General features: G+C 34.8%; 1 protein-coding gene across 7 annotated transcripts in view; it reads left to right on the forward strand.

Moving 5' to 3' along the window:
• The window catches only part of LOC109096527 (band 4.1-like protein 1), a 48,481-nt gene that overhangs the window by 11,848 nt on the left and 16,589 nt on the right, over positions 1–20,044 (forward strand). For all 7 annotated transcript variants that reach the window (XM_042712834.1, XM_042712835.1, XM_042712837.1 and 4 more), the window contains exons 2-7: positions 8,990–9,057; positions 9,224–9,388; positions 14,028–14,132; positions 17,457–17,499; positions 17,582–17,657; positions 19,612–19,830. In XM_042712834.1, the coding sequence (XP_042568768.1) occupies positions 9,007–9,057; positions 9,224–9,388; positions 14,028–14,132; positions 17,457–17,499; positions 17,582–17,657; positions 19,612–19,830 (659 nt within the window). In that variant the 5' untranslated portion in view covers positions 8,990–9,006. The remainder of the gene's footprint in view (positions 1–8,989; positions 9,058–9,223; positions 9,389–14,027; positions 14,133–17,456; positions 17,500–17,581; positions 17,658–19,611; positions 19,831–20,044) is intronic.

A 20,044-nucleotide genomic window follows, 5' to 3' on the forward strand; every position in this document is an offset into this window, starting at 1 on the left:
TAGGGAACACTTATTCACTATTAACTACAACATTTCCCTCAGTAAATACCTAAATTGCTGCTCATTAATAGTTAGTAAGGTAGTTGTTAAGTTTAGGTATTGGGTAGGATTAGGGATGTAGAATAAGGTCATGTAGAATAAGGCATTAATATGTGCTTAATTAGTACGAATAAATGGATAAAATTCTAGTAATATGCATGCTAATGAGCAACTAGTTAAGAGACCCTAAAATAAAGTGTTACTATTGCTTTTACTATGCTGTCCATCTTTTTGCTTTACCCAACCGAAAGCTACTGATTTCTGTAGAATCCAAAATTTTCATTTATGAAATAAGTTATTAGATCCACACATGCTCTGTTCTTTGTGTGTTTAATAAATATTTTAGATTGCTTACAGCTAGTAGTGTAGTTCAATTCACATTTCCATTTTAACCTTACAAAACCTGACATATAAAAAAATAATAGTCATTTTTTTTTTAAATTTTTTAAGTTTATTGAATCTTTAAAAAAAAATAGATAGATAGAAAGATAGATAGACAGAAATATAGACAGATAGATAGAAAGATATTCTTAAGAACAAAAAACATCTCTCTTTATTCAGGGGCCCAAACGGAGTAAAAATATGCAATTTGGGCCAGTTGGTCATGTTTATATGGCCAAAAGTAAGATGAAATTCTGATAGCTTGTAAATAAAAAAAAAAAATCTATGAAATCATTTCAACAGTAAAGCAGTCTATCTGTACATTTTATGTACCTGTACCTAACTCAGTTGTCTCTCTATATCTCCCAATAATATATTATTAAGGTGATATTTAAATATTTAGTTTCATGATCAAAGCTTTGTAATTTTTATTATAGAGTAAAACATACAAAAAAAAAAAGATTGAATAATCAATCAAATCTAAGTTACTTCTGTCCAGTAAATATTCATCTTGAAATATTACTAACAATATATAAATATATTGTTTACTTTATAAATATATTAAAGATTCCAAAAAGATCTTGGGTGTTTTTACAACTATACTAAGAGTATTTTTACTTGCTAAAAATATATCAGTCAGACAACAGAATGCATGAAGTAGTTTGTGTACAACAGGTTTTGATCATGTTGTTCTTTTACAGGCCTGATAGAGCAGGCTTTATAGGGTTATGGTTCTTTCCACACAGTTCTTCATATTTCCCCCAAATCATCACAGAAATTGCATCAAAGGTCTGCCCAATTTATATGTATTAATCAACATATTCATTTTTTTCTGAGTTGTTCGTTATGCTTCAGCACAAGAAGGGGTCTTTTCTAATAGCACCATGCGACCGATAAAATTGTACGGCTTGTCACTGGTTACATCAGGTTCACTTCTCCATATGTCCATATGGCCTGGGGCAGTGCCAGCTCTCTACTGCGCTCCCAGTGTGCATCATGGCAGAACTGGGAAATTTAGCAAATGAGATGACAGTCTTATTCCATAATTTCGGCGCTCAATAATCTCATGATTACTGCAGAGGTATTTTGCAGCATTTGTTAGTTTTTACTACATGTGAGCAAACACACATAAACACACACTCTAATTAACTGCTAATATATGAGTCCAAGTCTACAGCATCACTGAGCCATTCGGATTATCCCTGATCAAACTTGACCTCTGACTTAATTATAAATATATGTACAAACAACATTATGGTTGCTGATCAGCTTTAATTCCAAGTGCAACACGATAAAGCTGCTTGATCTCTGTTTGGGCATTTTTATTATCCATCATCGCCTGTGTCAAATGCAGTTTTGATCATGGTGAGCGCTTTAGTCAGAGGAACCACTTCACATGAAAGCTACTACACAAAGGTCAAAGTGTGCATCTAATCACTGCTGTTAATTAAGAGCATTAAGCAATTAATTATTTAACTTTTAATTTCAGAGTTGATGTTTTCAAAATGCCACTTGTTTTAAATGGTTGGTTAATCCCAAAAACTGAAAAATATCATCCTCATGTTATTCCAAACCTGTATTACATACTTTCCACTGTGGAAGACAGAAGAAGATGTTTAGCAGAGGGTTAACTCTGCTCTTTTCCACGCCATGAGAATGAAAAGGTAGGGTGCCAAGCATCATAATCAGTCCATATGCAATATATTTTAAGAAGGCATACAAAAACTTCCACTGCAGCTCTCAAATCTTATTTGGGTCAAACTGTATAATAACTATATATGCATATTAGAGGTATAATGGTTCACAAAATTGACAGTTCTGTATGTGCCTCGGATTTTTTAAGTCATGGATTGGTATGTTTTTGATAGAGCAGGGGAAAAACACAACATAAATTAGCTTCTTTTTCTTTCTAATTAAATAGTAATTTACTGAACAAACGGTAACACTTTACAATAAGGCTCCATTAGTTAATGTTAGTTAATATATTAATTCATGTTAATTCACAGAGCATTAACTAATGATAACAAGCGCAACTTTTGATTTTAACAATGCATTAGTAAATGTTGAAATTAACTAAGATGACTAAATTATTGTTCATGCTCAGTTCATGTGAACTAAAGTAGTTAACTAATGTTAACTAATGAACCTTATTGTAAAGTTACCGATATGATTCTTTCGTTAAGTCTGTCAATATCATTGCAATCAGCTGCAAAACTCTCTTTGCAGGTCATGGTTTTGTTGTAAATGGTTGGAGGAATTTGAAGTGCTTCTGCTTTTGGATGCAAAATATTTTAGCAAAATGTTATATTTTAGTAAGAACTGTTGCACTACCATTCTATTGTGCTCCGTCCGTTTGACATGTATGCACAAGTTGGCACTGATTTAGAGATTCACTTTGCATGTTGCAAAATGGAAATATGTGAATTGCAATCTTTTACAGATACGACTATATGATGTAAGCTGTGCGCTTACAAAAACAGTTTATCCCAAATTCATATTCTGTCATATTTTATCAAAAGGAATTGGGAAGCATTTTTGAAAACAAGCACTGTTGCAGTTCCATTTGGTGCCACTAGACGTGCAAAAATTACACACATGTAAAATAGATAGATAGATAGATAGATAGATAGATTGATAGATAATTATAAAATTTTTACTCCACATTTTGGTGTTTTCCATTACAAATAACTAAATATTCATAAATCAGTATACATTTACTTAATTTCAATACTTAGAAAATACATTTTGTTTCTCAGTATATCTAGAATTGAGAATGTTTAGATATTTGCACTGAAAAACAAGAAAAAATACATACAAATAAGTAAGAAAATAATCTGACTGGAGGGCTCTGACATTTTCTGTACTGGATGAGAAAAGTGTAATATAGACTTCAAGTTATTCCCAACAATGTTGACAATTAAACACTTACGATCATATAATTCAAAAGATGAGACAAATTATGTAAGCATCTTTAAGCGTAAACATATCTCCACTGCCGTTACTTTGCCAAGTACTGGCTAAATAATTTACTGTTCAATCTTGCAATACTTGTCAAAAAAACGAATTAACAGTTAACACAAATCTAAAATGCCATTGATCTTTACAACATCCGTAATCATGCAAATTTTAACGTTTAGCATCAATAAGGATATGAATAAAAACCCTTGAGGATAAACATCTAGACAGAAAAAAAAGAAAGAAAAAAACACAGAGGCAGAACCACCCCAAGTCAGATTCCTTATTATCTCTCCTGGCCTGCTGATTAGGTGTGTATTGACCAGAACAGTCCTTCATGTATAATGATCAGGGGGTGAAACAGAAACAAATCTCATGCATGTTATTTCATTAAATGAGAGGCCCGATCTCTGACAAAGCAATACATTTTATCTCGCCTTGTAATCCTTTACTCATTATTCTTCAATAAATGGCCCTCACTTTGACTTTGTATTTGCTTGCCCATGTTTACAAGATCACGAATAAAGGATTCTCCATAAACCTACAGTACAATGACTTGCCATAATTTTGTCCACATTGTGTTTAAGGTAACAAGTTAGAATGAGCATTTTAAGGAAGAACTGGTGACTGGATTTGCTCAAGTTTGCCAGGTTAGAGATAGGGAAGGTTATGGTTAATTCCATTCCCGATGTTCAGGAACACATACTTGGAAAAAGCATGGTTGTCATTTCTTTATTGAACCTTACTTATGATCTTGCTGGCTTGATGTCATACCTTTGCATTATCAATCAAAAACGACCTTTTCTTTAGTAATGACACCAAAAGTAAACCCCATATTTGAATGAATGAATGAACGAGGCATTTATATGAGGCGTTTTTTTCTCAGAATAATAGTAGTCCAATCAGTATAATATGCAAGAATATGCAGGTTAGTTGCATCAATTCATGAATAGATATTAAAAACATTTTTTTTCTGTAAAATAATGTGTACTTATTACATTTTTACTTTTGGATGTATATATTTAATTCTGATGACAAATTCAACACACATTTCCACTAATTTATTTTGTTTATAGCTGGTCATGTATGGACACTGCTGTGCAATTATTTTAATGAGCTTTTCCACACCAGACTACTAATGTGCTATCGGCAGTTTTATAAGAACTCAAAATCTTAAACGGCACATAAGAACAAAACAAACTGTGATTGTTTTCTTCTTATCTCAGTCAGACAGTCTATTCCTGTCTAAGTGGGCAGTTCTTGGCCCAAAATAAGCTGCACCTGAAACAGATGATAGTCAAAGTCCTGCTGCGTAAAGCTTGCTTCAGGCCTTGGCCTGGGGTTAAAAGGATAGTTCACTCTAAATTGAAAGGTTTCTCATCATTTACGTTGGACAACAACATTAGACCTCATTGACTTGCATTGTAATGGTGAAATCGTGACAGAATTTTTGTGTGAACTGTCCCTTTAAGACTCAGATTTCTTATTAACCATTATTAATTATTTCTTTTGATGATAGGGGTAGGTTATAGTTAGGAAAAGGTTAAAGTTATTTGACTTCCAGATGTTAAAGAACACATACTTGGAAAAAAGCACAATTGCCATTTCTTTATTAAACTTTTATTATAATGTTCATAACTATAGTGTCATACCTTTGCCTTAAAGTACATCTTTATCTCAGAATAATGGTAGTCCAATCAGTATAATATGCTAACCCCATTATCAAAAAGGCTGCATATCACAATTGTGCTACATTCTTTGAACTGAAGTATATAAAGATCTCAGACGGCGCTGAACAGTGAGTCGATTTTTCCCAGAACTCTTCCAGGTGTATGAACTCAAAAGAGACCTATTACAGTCAAGATGTGTCTGCGTTTGCATAACATTTGAGCCGAGGAGGATCAGTAGCTCTCTGAAAGTTAGGAACAAAGGACGGTGGGCCAGATGTTCTGCAATTCATCTTGTGCTCTTTCCAAGAGCCGCAGTTTCCTGAATATTTATCTCTGGGAGTTTTTAATGCTCATATACATCCACACACTGTCATTTTCTGAAGTGCTTAGTTGTTGATCTTTTTAATCTCCTCAGATGTGTTTCTTGTAGTGCAAATTGGCATGTGTTTGGTTTGAAACACGACGGCATTAAATCCCAATATAAGCATCTGGATGTAAAATGTTAATCTCGGCTTTTCAACACTACGGTTACTAATGCCACATTATCCGTCATCTGTTTACAAGGAAGATGTAATTATACAGAGGAATTAAAGTCTCAGTTATTAGGTAGCAATAATTTGGTTGGCATTTTAAAGCAAGTGTTCCCTCCTTGTCTCTTTGAACTGCACCTCTGTCTCCTCTCCACCTGTCCAGTATTTATTCAGAAGCTTCCCATATGTTTGAAGGAGAATACATGATCTTTGTCTTTTTAATGAATGCATAATCAGAATCAGAGAATCATTTTATTCATTATTGTAAGTAAAGTGGAGACCTGGGGCAAGTGCAACAAATATATGCCATCTTTTGGTAAAAGGAGCAATTATGCACCAAAAGTACAAATAAAGTTTTTTTTTTTATATATATATATATAATTTTGGGTTGCAATCTAAGGAATGGATGTAAACATGGTCAAATGTGTTAAACAGAACTGAGACTGTTAAATTCTTATTACACTTTTGTGAAATTCCAATTTTGGCAAATGATAACACGAAAAAAGTAAAAATAACATTTCAATAACATGCCAGTCAATCATTTTGTCTGCTTATCTATCTAAGATTTGGAAAATGCTTTACCGGAGAAAATGCATTAACCATGAAGTAAGAAGTTTATTAGTATTCATAGGTTGAAATGGTGATGTCCCTCTAGTACTGCATGGCTCAGTATTTCTGCAACAAAAAAGAAATCAATTCCTTTAGACTAAAAAAGGCTTACATTTCATTACATTAGCTCTGGGTGAATTCTGTCTATTATGATGTTCAGCTATGTGTTTCCATTTAATTTAGTTGGATTTTGTGGTAGTGTGTTTGTTGTTTCATTTATTCAGTGGTTTTCTTCAGGCTGTTGTGCTATGGACACAGAGAAAGGTTTTTATTTATTTATTTATTTACTTATTTTTTAGCTCTGACAAGGTTGACTGAGATTTCAGCAGAGATTGGCTTGTTTCAGGCAGTGTACACACATATTTCTTAAAAAAGAATATATATATATATATTTTTTTAAATATGTGTCATATTATACTTTTATAATGTAATTATAATTTTAGTCAGACATTAAAGCATTTTTGTAAACACTGATTTGTGGTAAAATTAATGGCTATCCATTGATGGAGGTACGTAAATGAATTTCTATACCATAAACTGACCTTCTTAGCCCAGTAAAAGGCCTCATTTATATACTGATCTGAACACACATTAACTGAAAGAGAAGGAGCTGGACGATCAACTGACTGTTACTATTCTGGTGCTTTATATATTTATGTAGCTGCCATATAATAATTTGGCTCATCTCATTTTTAGTAGATGATATGTTACTATGGAAGCTTGTTTCTGCCGCAGAAGAAAAAAAAGAATAATTTAAAGGTAATTATGACATTTATCTCATTATTCAGTTTATATCTCATATTTCTGACTTTTATATCTCACAATCTCACAATGAGTTTATATCTCACAATTTTAACTTAGTTTCTCATTCTGAGAGAGAAAAAAAAAACAATTGTGAGATATAAACTTAGAATTCTGACTTTCCTCTCTCTCTCTCTTATATTTTACGGAATAAAAAATAAAAAGTTAAATTGTGACTTTTTATCTCACAGTTCTGATTTTTTTCGTTGTTTATTTAGAATCTCACAATTCTGAAATTCAATCATAATCTGAATTGTGAGACAAAACATTGCAATTATCATTTTTAACAAAACAAGCTCCCATATGTAACTGCTACTCTGTGGTCATTTTGTGGTCATTTTCATCATAACTTTAGCTTTAATGGCCCATTTGAAGTGGCTTGACAAGTGTAGTTTTGTATTTTGTGTTAACCCATGTTTCCTGCTGAAACAGGAAGTGTGGGTGGGGCGTATCAAAAGGCTTGTCCCAGTATTTTTAAAAAAGCCAAAAGGCTTTATTTACATCACAACTATGACTCATGATTTGTTACTTTACTAGCTGGCAGCAAATGGTTTTAGGGGGAGGGGCCTGCTTGTTCTAGAGAGCATTTGATTGGACAAAATTCTGTGCAGTGCAGGATGAGTCATCAATATTTTTAGTCCATTTTCCCAGATGTGAAACACTATAAATTTTAAATGTGTCATATGCTAAAGGTGAATTTTATCAAAGTTTAGGAGTTTTAGCATATATATGGCTTTAAAGCTAACAGAGATAGTCTTTCAGGGTCTTTAAAATTTTGTTTATTTTTCATCTTCTCATTTCTTTATACAGAATCTAATTTTTGATGCTGTATCAGTAAAACTGCCTATCAATAAATGTTTTGTTCACATGTGCAGTTTGTTTAGATCTGACATGTGATGTTTCCTGATCCTGATCTTCTCTCCATCATTTCTTGTCCTCTGTTCTATGAATAAAAGCATCAAGAAAGCTCAAACGCTCAAGACCGTAACAGTTCAGCTAAAATAATTAAAGCATTAAGTCCTCCATTACGGCAAAATGCAGAGCTTCAGTTAAAACCGGTTAATTGGTAAAAGAGATAAGTCAGCGTCCAGAGTTAAATGTATAGATTAGCCATTTAATGAACTGGCTGTTTGTCTATTGACTGAATCACGGGTACATCTGTGGATAGTACTTAAAGAGACAATGATGGAAATTTGCATGGCCAAATGGGGAGGTTTGTTTGTTTGAACGGCGATGCTTATATTGAGTGATATTTGGAGAATTTCTATGGGGGAGATTTTTGGGGCTTTTAGTAGCACAGCGTGGTGCAAATGAATGAGATGGAAATGAAGGCGATTAGCATATTCACAGTGGAGTCAAACTGTCAAGCTGCGACACCTAAACACCATTAAACACAGAGAAGTTGATTTGCTAAAAAAGTATCAGGTTTTACTTTTTTTTTTTTAGATTCTGCTTCTATATCCGTCCATCTTGCTTTAACAGCGATCACAAAGATTTCTATTCTGGAGAAAGAAAAATAGCTTAGTTAATAAAAAAATGCTTTCATTGTACTCATTTCGTTAAGTGCTTCATTTTAAGATTGTAAATCTGTTTACACAAACTGTAACACAGCTTGTTAATTTATTAATATGAGATCATCACTAGCTAATTATATTTTATGCAGACACGTAATGTTTTAGTTGTTTCTCATGACCATGTGCCAATGAACACATTCCCTGCACTGTAATTCACCAAATGTCCTCTTCCTGAAGCTTCAGTAGCTTAAAGAAACAGACAAACAGACTCCGTCCTGGTCATTTGGTGACTAACTATGAAACATTTGCTCTGCAGATCACATGAACATGTCGCAGCATGGCTCATTAGATAAACCAACAGATGTTTTTGTTGGTTGTTCATCTATCGAATTAGGCCTATAAAGAAATTAATAGAAAATGAATATGGTCGGGTAAGAGGAAAGTTCAATCTGTTTAACGAGTTTGTTTTGATCTGTTTTTATTGCTTTAGGACTGCAAGTGATTGCTATGTCAGAGAAAAGTTCAGCCGCAAAGAATACAGCAGACGGAGGTTATACGGTAAGCCTAAGATCTATCATTTATTAAATATGATTCCTTATAATATGTTTGACTATGCCATGCAACTTTATATCATTTGAAATTCATGAAACATATTTTCATTGCTTTTGAACACTTTACCATTTGAGGCTATTTTTTAAACGATACTTTGATCACTTCTATTCAGGATCACGATTCAAAGATGTCGGATGAGCACAGAGACACGGATGACTCGTCAGAGAAAACGCCTAGTAGGATGTCCAGATCCCCGCAGAAATCCTCCAAAAGACCAAAGACTGCACCTGTGAAAGTCACACTGCTTGATGGATCTGCGTATGAGACTGGGGTGGAGGTACAGAAGTTGCTTGCGTGTGCTAAAACTAATTTGTGTTGTTCTGTAGAAACATAGTGCCAGACCTCTAGGGCTCTCAGCTATTTCACATACTGTTCTCCAGTAGTGCTGTATTCCTTTGTCAAGTCAACCACACCCTGCATAGACAGCTAGATTAGCTGAGATTCTTCCAGTAGAGCCAGGCAGTGTAGCTGAAAAAATTATATCCTGAAAATTTAGATATTGGTCAGTATTTACATATTTGCTATTGTGTTTTTTTCAGTCACAAGAAACAATCATTTGAATGCATATTTGAAAGAAATTACTTGTTTTCAACAATGATAATAAGAAGAAAAGTTGCAGCAAATCAGTATATTAGAATTATTTCTGAAGGATCATGTGACACTGAAGACTGGAGTAATGATGCTGAAAATTCAGCTTTGCATCAGAAGAATAAATTGCATTTTAAAATATATATATAAAAAAAAAGAAAATTGTAATAATATTTCACAATATTACTGTTTTTACTGGACATTTGATCAAATAAATACAGCCTTCGTGAGCATAAGAGACTTTTTCAGAATCATTAAAAATCTTACTGATCCCATATTTTTGAAAGGTAGTATAATTAAAAAATTATATAATTATACTGACAGGTTTTTTTCTTCAGATTTTAGTCTCAATTATGTATTCACTATTCTCTTAAAAGTGTGATTATTTTCAGTTACAAGAAATAAGCATAATTGAGAAGTAATTCACTTGACAAGAAGTAAAATTGATTAAAAATGTAGTTTAACATTTAACCATTAGTATTACTTTGCATCAAAATAACAATAAATACATTTACTAAAATATTTTAAAGCTTAAAATTGCAAAGGGACACTTCCTTTTTTAAGCAGTGTTTTGAAGTGATTTACTCAAACAGTTTGAAAGAACTGATTCGTGGAAATGAATCAAACATCCCAACTCTCTCTGTGCTTTTGCTACTGAGATTTAAATAAGAAATACTATGATAATATCTCAGTTTAGCACTCTCATACTTAAGAGAGCATGTGCAAAATGTTTCTTAGAGGTGTTGAGTATTTTTACTATATCTCTAATAACAGAGTACATTGCAAATATTTAATGCATTTTATAGTGCTAAACACACATTAAACCAAAAACTAAACTATTACATTTGACACATACCAACCAGCAGCTGTATTTACAATAAGAATGTGCATAGATATTACAATAGTGTCAGTATGTCTAGAACAAAACATTACAGTGATGTTCTTGTGATCCCTGGACCTCACATCTCATTGGAATTTCACAGCCCAGCTCTGCAGCTCCATGTTGCCTACCGCAATGCTTCTGGGAATTACAGCACATGAGATATGAGTGCTAGTGTGGGCTGATGGGGTGGGGGTGTTCATTGATAGGTGAAAAGCCCTCCCACACTAGTAGCTCTCCAGGGAGTGCCACATACTGTTCTGAGATCAGTGCCATGTCTGCCTGTGTGCCCCAGGGGTCTGCCGGCTGATGGATTTCCTGGGAGTTTTTAGACATGACTGGGGTCTTATTCGTGGCTCTCTGGTAGCTTCTCCCCTCCATTTGCCATTACTGATGCTGCTACACCTACTGAGAGAGACAGACTGTCCATTCTAAAGGTCAAAGGCCGCCAATACTTCCAGTCTTCTACGCTTGGCTGAAGGGAGGGGAGGATGGGAAATCTATAATGGTGACATGTTAGTGCTCCCATGGAGTAAATAATACTACAGCCTTTCTGAGAACGGTATACCAGGCTTGTGTGTTTGTCACCCTTGGCTAAATTTCACAACGATTTAAAATATATATATATATATATATATATATATATATATATATATATATATAATTTACTCACCCTCAGCTTTGCTCTGGTTTAGTTTCAAACCTGTATGACTTTATTTCCTCCACAGAACACAAAAGGAGGTACAATGTCCACTCTGCTCTTTTCAAGAAATAAGAAAAAAATACAATAAAAAAAATGGATCCATACTACCAAACACCTAAAGGACAAAAAGCACAGTAGTGGCTGATTTTGAATGCCCACAATTGTGTTTGCAGTCATGCTTTGTGCAATTGTCAATGATCAAATGCATTTATGCTTAAATGTCAAAATATTAGATCATTATGTCACTGTCTGGTACAGTTTTTATTAAAGGGGACATCACATGCTCATTTTGCACAAGTTGGTAGGATTCTTCAGGGTCTTCATGAAATGTCTGCAACATTTATTTTGTTTAAAATTCCTCAATGATTGTGTAAAACAACACCTTTTTACCTTGTTTCAGTGCATGTCTCTTTAAATGATAATGAGCTCTGCTCACCCCGCCCATCTCTTCTGTTTTTTTGTGCATTCGGTGACGTGTTACAATCACAAATAAAACTAATCCACTGTGTCTCAGTGGCTCTGATGTTGGGAAATATGCTAATACGGGACAGTCCATCAGTGGTTGTGGGCGGGGCCTTAGCAGTATGACATCACACTGATTAGAAAGTCAAAACGGTTTGATAATTGAGACTGTTTAGGTTTTTGGGGGATTAAAAAAAAGGAGTGAATGTTCAAGAATATCACTTATTGCTTTTGGCTGGATAAAATTATTAGCCATAATAAACCATCTAAAACCGAATCAACACAACATTAGGCTTAAAATTTTACTGTTGTGATTTTTTTTCTGCCTAGTTTTAAATGTCTACTTTTTTCTATTATTTCTATGCTATTTGCTCTACTTCTTTTTAATTTGTTTATTAGTGCTTTATTGTAAAACATAGTCATTGTGAATTATTAATGAAAAACCTAAAGACATTTTTACTTAATTGAAAAGGACTTGAAGGCTACGTGACATTTTTATGGTTAAAGGGATAGTTCAAAAATGAAAATTCTCATTTCATTCTAAAACTGCATGACTTTCATTCTTCTGTGGAACATAAAAAAAGATATTTGAGAAATGTCTCAGTGTTTTTTTTTTTCTGTCCATACAAAGGAAATGAATGGTTACCCAAATGGTTTGGTTACCAGCATTCTTCAAAGCATATTCTTTTATGTTTACCAGAAGAAAGAAACCCATACAGGTTTGGAATGACATGAGGGCGAGTAAATGATGACAGAATTAACATTTTGGGGTGAACTGTTCTTTTAATATATTTATATAATACAGTGACAGCTGTGATAGGAAGTTTATTTACTACTATATATATATATATAGTCATTTTGGAGATGTCCAGTCCTATAACCTTCAAATATCTCCTATAAAAGTCATAAAAGTTGAGTATGAGTGAACTGTCCCTTTAAATATCTGATATCTTCACTGGAACAGCTGCTTATTTTTGAGTTGATCAAAAGACACAGAGATGCACAATCTCTCTGTGAACATTTCATTAATTCTTTTATGTCACATTATCAATATTAAAAATCTTTGCACTCAGAAATCCCTAGATAAACACAGCAGAGAACTTCTCATTACAAGCTTTGCTGATGGAAGCAAACTGTGAATGTACAGTACTGCCTAAAATCACAAATGCCAACAAGTACAGTACAGTGCTATTGTTTGTCAAAACTCGGAGTACATTTTTGCACCTGGGAATCTATAAAAAGTAAGGCCCTGAAGTGCATATTATTGGGCTATGAAATAAAACTATGAAATTGCCTTTACATACCAATATAATGTGCTGGTGTAATTGAAGGCCTCCCTGTCTAACTTAAAAAGCCTTTTTATGGTAGCACACCCACTCTCTCTCCATCTTAAAAAAACCTTGTGCTTCAGCCATGAGAGGCCAGGGAAGTGACACACACACACACACACACACACACACACACACACACACACACACACACACACACACACACACACACACACACATACACACACACACACACACACACATACATGCACAGTCTCACACACATAAAACCTCACCAATTCTGTTGCCATGGAAACAGCTGCGATGTATCCCTGTCGCCGCAGGAAACGGGCTCCCTGGGCGGCGAGTGCTCAGTGTTTCTGTAGAAAGGCAAAGCCAGAGCTGGTGTCTCAGGCATGTTGCATATGCCACTCTATTGTGCAGAATGACAGGGTGTGGTCAGAAAGACACACAGATGCTTAGCCATGACTGTAGATTATATGAATATAGAATTTGAGTTTTAGTAGAAACAGAACATAAGTGTTCATTTCTTAAGTGTTCATTGAAGCATTAATGTAACAAAGGATGATTTCCTTAGTTTAATTATTTATCTTCATGACTATTACCTAAACATATTTATATATTTTTACGTACATATATTATCGCCAAACTCTTTATATAAAGGTGGATACTGAAGTATATATAGAAGTATAACTTTATCTGCATATATATTTATATATATATATATATATATATATATATATATATATATATATATATATATATATATATATTGCATTAAAATCTTAAAAACACCTTTGCTTTACATGACAGAAACTCAGGTATCCTTATTTACTCAAAGGTAATCAAGAATAATCTGTCCCAGTGAAGAGACTTGAGACACTCCTGACTTTGATTAAAATTGGAAGGGGTGACATTTTCTACAGTGACAAACACTAAATCAATCTCTTTTCTCTTGTGCTCTTTCTCTGTACTTGTTCATCTATCGGTACAGAAGCTCTGTAAAGGACAGGCGTTACTGGATATGGTGTGTGAACATCTCAACCTCTTGGAGAAGGACTACTTTGGCCTAACCTTCAGTGACACAGAGAGCCATAAGGTCAGAGTTCACCTCTTACATCATCCCATCATGCTATTTCTCTTATATCTTAACAGAGGACATACTGGTGACACTTTTTTATTTTTTATTATTCCAGCCATGTGTAACTTGAGTGAGTCTTCCACTGTCATGACGTTATGCTGCTTGATATTACAAACTTGCATTTTTTTATGGCAGAAACGTTAAATATAATCATGAAAAACATGCTAGAAACATGCTAGCACCATGTTAAAACATGGCAAAATGGTAAAGCATATTAGCATGTTAACAACACAAGATATGTTAGAAACATGCTGGTAACTTGGTACATATTAGCAGTGTGTAAAAACATGGTAGCAATCCGATAAAACATGCTAGATACATGGTAGCAATATGTTTAAACATACTAGCAATGAATTGAAACATGTAAGCAACATGTTAAAACATGCTATCAGTGTGCTAAAATATGATAGCAACATGCTACAACCTATCTATAGAAAAGTCTATTTTACAAATGTAAAACTACTACTTAGCATTTTTAAAAATCATCATTTCAGGCCGAAGTCTACAAATTTTAGTATCTAGATTACCGTTTAGGGGAGAGTGGGGTAAGATGAGCCACTTTTAACTTATGTGGTCCTCAAGATCAGGGAAAATGACGCAAAAGTACAAAGTATCTAAAGTAACTTCAGGATGTTTCCTATCATTTTAAATGATCAGAATGTATCTATGATAAAGGGTTCTAAAAATATGGCTTATAAAAAAGTGTTGACCCGAGTCAAAAAGTAAGATGAACCATCTGGTTGTAAACTGACCATCTGACTGAATCTGGTTCAAACCCATGTTGAATTTGAAAGATAATTTACCTCTTTTAAAAACGAATTTAATAATCAAATGTCCTTTTTTCAAACAGTCTTTTTTGTTTTCTTAAAGCTAATGTAAACAACAGAAATGAAAATTTCAATCTTTAATTTTTTGCATTTCTGAAAAAATATGTTTAACTCCAAAGTTGTAATCTTCCCAAAAACAGACTAAACAGAGACTTTGTTGAGTAAAATAAAAATAAAAAACTGAATTAGAATGAAGGAATAAATGTCACTAAAACTAATGAACAATTTAGTCAAAAGATTCTTGGCATGGTAGCGTTTCTGCAATGTTGAACAGGCCATTAGGGACTACAAGTGGAAAGATATATCTGATTATAATGTGATGAAAAGCATCTTCTGGTTCTTATCAGATATGGATTTGGTGCACTTGTACACTGTCCCTATCAAATAAACTACAAATAATATGTATATATGATAAACTAAATCAGTTTTTAAAATCACATTAAACTACCAGTTTATACTTCAGAGATTTAACTTAACTTCAGTGCCTTATGGTAGGGTAAGATAAAATGCTGGCTCAATTTACCCCACAGCATTTGGCTCACTTTGCCCCATAGCTGCCATTTTTGAAAAAAAAAAAAAAAACTAGCTTGCTTACTAATTCAGGCTAATATTTAGCTAAATGATTTACATGATTTTATACAATGCTAAATCACTTATATGCATCATAAATATTTTTTAGACCCAGATAAATTTACCTTATTGTAACAGCCATTACATATGTTATGCTAAAATTTTACTTTGACAAGCCAAAAAAAGTTTTTAAAGTATTTGGGTGCCTTCCACTCCTCCCATGTGTTTCTTCTTTTCACAGTCTGGCAGAAATGAACGGTGGTTTCAAAATATATGGTCAGATGACAATAAAAGTGTACAGTTGGGGTTAGGTACAGGGGGTGGGTCAACTTACCCACTGGCTCATCTTATGCCACTCTCTCCTACTGCACTTTGTTGTTCGTCTAGCCATTTACCTATAGAGCAAATGAATCAAGTCTCAAACATTCAAAGAGAACAGTTTACTTCCATGTTGCAAAATAAGGATAACTGATACAGAATAAGTTATCAATTGCTCACTTGATTAACTTTAAATGCAAACAGCCAAAGAAATCTTATGTTTTCCTCATTTGTAACTACAAGCCCGTTACCACCGCAGGAACATTCCAAAGGAACTAAGTACTTTGGGGCGGTGCTCTGTGTGTTTCACCGCAGGAACCAGGATCTAAACAAAGTTCCGGGTAAAAATTTTGCCCCTGCTCGTGAGGTAGTATTTTTTTCAAAGGTCTGGAACTTTTCGGGGGTGGGACTTGGGCACTGAACATGCTAGCGCCCCCTCCTGGACTGGGAGAAGCGCAGTCCTACGTCACCAGACTATTTGCCTAATCTTCACAGTATTTTAGGCCACGATGGAAACACAGACAGTAACAGGTCTGGGGAAAAAATGTTCCTGGGACAAATTGTTCCAGGTATTTGTGGTGGAAAAGCAGTTTAGGAAACGTTGGGATGTTGCCCAGCATGCGTGATCTCATTTTAACAAGAGCATCCTTTTGTTTTTCATATATTCCCACTACCACGACCACTCTATATAAAAATACACATAAGAGGGTTGTGATAATGGGGCTCTGAGTCCTTGCGACTTGTACTGTTGGGGTAGGGTTTGACTGATGGAAATGCTCTGAGGAACTTCCCAGTCCTAGTTTAGCCATAATGACCCTGCCTGCACCACCTCAGCTGTCCCAGTCTAGTTCCACTTATCTCTTTTTCCCAGCTGAGGCTCTTGTGCCTGCTGCTATGATCAGCGGGATTGTTCCCGGGCCAACAAATCTCATCACACTGCAGTTTGAAAGGTAAATGATTTCCGTTTGAAAACCATGATTCAAGCATGGGAAGTGAGACCTGAGGAGAGCACAAGGTTTATTAGAGACACATGTAAAGACAGTAATGAATCCAGAAACAGACATGGGCCATTTTACAAATGTAATGGAGAAGATTAATATTAAAGTATGAAGACATTTGCAGGTGGGATGGACAGATAAAAATAACCAGGCTTTAAGTGGAAATGTCTTGGGTTTGACTTGTCTGTACAGCAAAGGAAAATTTCAATCCTGCTTCTACTTGTATCACTGTTCATTTTTTACATGTATCAGTGTTCATTTATGAATGCTGGTACTGTAAGATGTGAATGAGACAGTGCTTTTCATCTTCTCTGGACTGAGTTGAGCTGCCATTAAACGTTTTCTTGTGTCCCCAGGCTTTGGGTGACCTTACTGGAGCGCAGTGTGCCAGAGATGACATTTATCTACTCTTTTAGTGCTCCTGTGGCTGCAGAATATTAATGCACTGACCATTTTACAGAATATGTATGAGGTGATTGCTCCTGCTGTGGAGGAGACGGTGCTGAAACTGCGGCATTTGCTTATCAATGTGTCCTGGCTGATAAAGGAATTTTTGTTCTCTCTTTCAGAATTGGCTGGATCCTTCAAAAGAAATCAAGAAACAAATCCGCAGTAAGTGTAGGAAATTAAGATACTTCGGCTCTGTAACCTTGGTCGCTTGAATCTGATGAAAGTGAGTTTGTCTGATTTTTAGTGGGTCCGTGGCATTTCTCCTTTGCTGTCAAATTCTATCCTCCCGATCCGTCTCAGCTGATTGAAGACATCACACGGTGAGTGCATCGTTCAAACATGTTAAAGCTGAAATGCGTAATTTCTGTGCAAAAATAAAGACTGTCTACAAATAAGTTTATCAAACACTCTCACTGTCTGGCATTGGTCAGCAAAACAGTCCCACTCCAAATGAATACTAATGCTTGAGCCAGTGTTGTCATGCTGGACCAGTCGTAATGTTTTGATAGCAGCACTATTTGAGGACCCAGAACTTATAGCTGTCAACTGCATATTAAAGGCATAATAATAATAATAATAATAATAATCCTTTTTATTTATATACTGCCTTTCCAACACCTAAGGTCACTTTACAGAGACAAATAAGGAACAGAGCCATATAAACATCAAGATCAAAGCACAAAACACATACCAAAGGCTGAAATATACAGGGGTTGCTTACAAAGTTAGGTTAGAGATGCAAATAAAGAGGGATTCAAATTAATAACATATCCATAACAAGGTACAATTTACTGACAGAGAACTGAAGAGTAATATTCAGAGAAAAAAAACATGTTTATAAGAGGTTTTTGAAGGAGAGAAGGGAGGAAACTTGACAGGTGGCTTGAGGAAGTCCATTCCACAACCTGGGAGCCGCAACACTGAAAAACCTGGCTCCCATAGTCACCAGTCTAAACTTAGGGGTGACCAACAATCTCGCAGAAGATCATAAGGAGCAAACAGGAGCATAAGGCTGAAGTAAGTCAGATAAATATGTAGGACCAACGTTATGGAGAGCTTTGTATTGAGAATTAGTACCTTGAAGTTTATACGAAGGGAAACCGGAAGTCAATAAACGTGATAGAGGATTGGAGTAATGTGCTTGTTCTTTCTTGTGTGAGTGAACAAGAAGGCTGCAGAGTTTTGAACATATTGTAATCGTTTGATATTTTTAGCTGAGAGGCCATAAAGAAGTGAGTTACAGTAATCTAGTTGAGATGTGACGAAGGCATGAATTACAGTTTCAGCGTCCTGCTGTCTGAGAGAGATATGAGAGATATTATATAGGTGGAAAAAAGCAGTCTTTACCACTTTACCAACGTGATCATTACAGATTTCAAACTGTCATAGAGGGTATGATCAAACAGTTCACTCTCACCCTCCACTCGTTCCAAACCTCTGTGACATTCTTTCAGCTGTTGAACACAAAAGAAGATATTTTTTGAAGAATGTTAGTAACCAAAGTAGCCATTGACTTCCATAGTATGGAAACCTGTCTGGTTACTATCATTCTTTAAAATATCTGATTTTGTGTTCAGCAGAAAAAGAAACTCATACAGGTTTAGAACAACGTGGGTGAGAAATGGTCATTTTCGGATGAACTATCGTTTAGATATAAGTTTGGACAATAAATTAAATTGAATTATTCCTGTGACTCTACACAGGGCAAGCAGTTTTGAGAATGGAGGGTTTAATATTTATAACAATTGAATAATAATAATTATTAGTAATAATAATAATAACAGTTCATATAGACTTTTATATTAAAGATATATAAAAGCTAAAAATTTAATTACAAAAATGATCATATTATAGAATAATTTATACGTTGCCCTTTGTGGAATTTAAAAATATTATATTAATATTTAATTTCCATGGTTAATTATTTATACGCATAACATATTAGACTTCCAAGACTACTACACATGAATCATTTAGCACTTCTGTTCTATACAAAATAAAGTACATTATAACTCACACTATATGCACAGCTACGTTATGCATGTCACAACTTTGTGTATTTTTGTTTCTTGTATCTGTATATCTGCATCTTGATACATGGCCTGAGTTCTATATATACATGGACTGCCTGGTAATCTAAATAAATCATCCAAGGTATAATCCAAGTTATCAAACTTGTGCTTATGAAAAGATTGTTTGTCCCTTTTGCAATGTAGTTTAAATGTACTAACTTTGGCTATGATGTGATGGTTGATTGTGTGTTTGTGTGGACAGGTATTACCTGTGTCTGCAGCTGAGGGAGGATATACTGTCAGGTCGTTTGCCCTGCTCGTTCGTCACTCATGCTCTGCTGGGCTCGTATGCTGTTCAGGCTGAGCTGGGAGACTATGACCCAGAGGAACACGGGCCAGACTATATCAGCGAGTTTCGCTTCGCCCCCAATCAGACCCGTGAGCTGGAGGAGAGGGTGATGGAGCTGCATCGCACCTACAGGTGACCTGCAGAGGGAGCAGCGATTACCAGGACTGTCAATTAATTAAGAATTTTAGTCCTATTAATTACATGACATGCTGATTAATTATATTAATCCTAATTTATCAGTGTTTGCTGAGCAAGTCCCCCAAATGAAGATAACCTAAATTCATTACATTATTATTGCAGACGATAAAAGCTTTGAATAGACTTTAGAATCTTTATGTTAATGTAT

The sequence above is a fragment of the Cyprinus carpio genome, chromosome A23 (assembly GCF_018340385.1).
Source record: "Cyprinus carpio isolate SPL01 chromosome A23, ASM1834038v1, whole genome shotgun sequence".
In the NCBI taxonomy this organism is placed as follows: domain Eukaryota; kingdom Metazoa; phylum Chordata; class Actinopteri; order Cypriniformes; family Cyprinidae; genus Cyprinus; species Cyprinus carpio.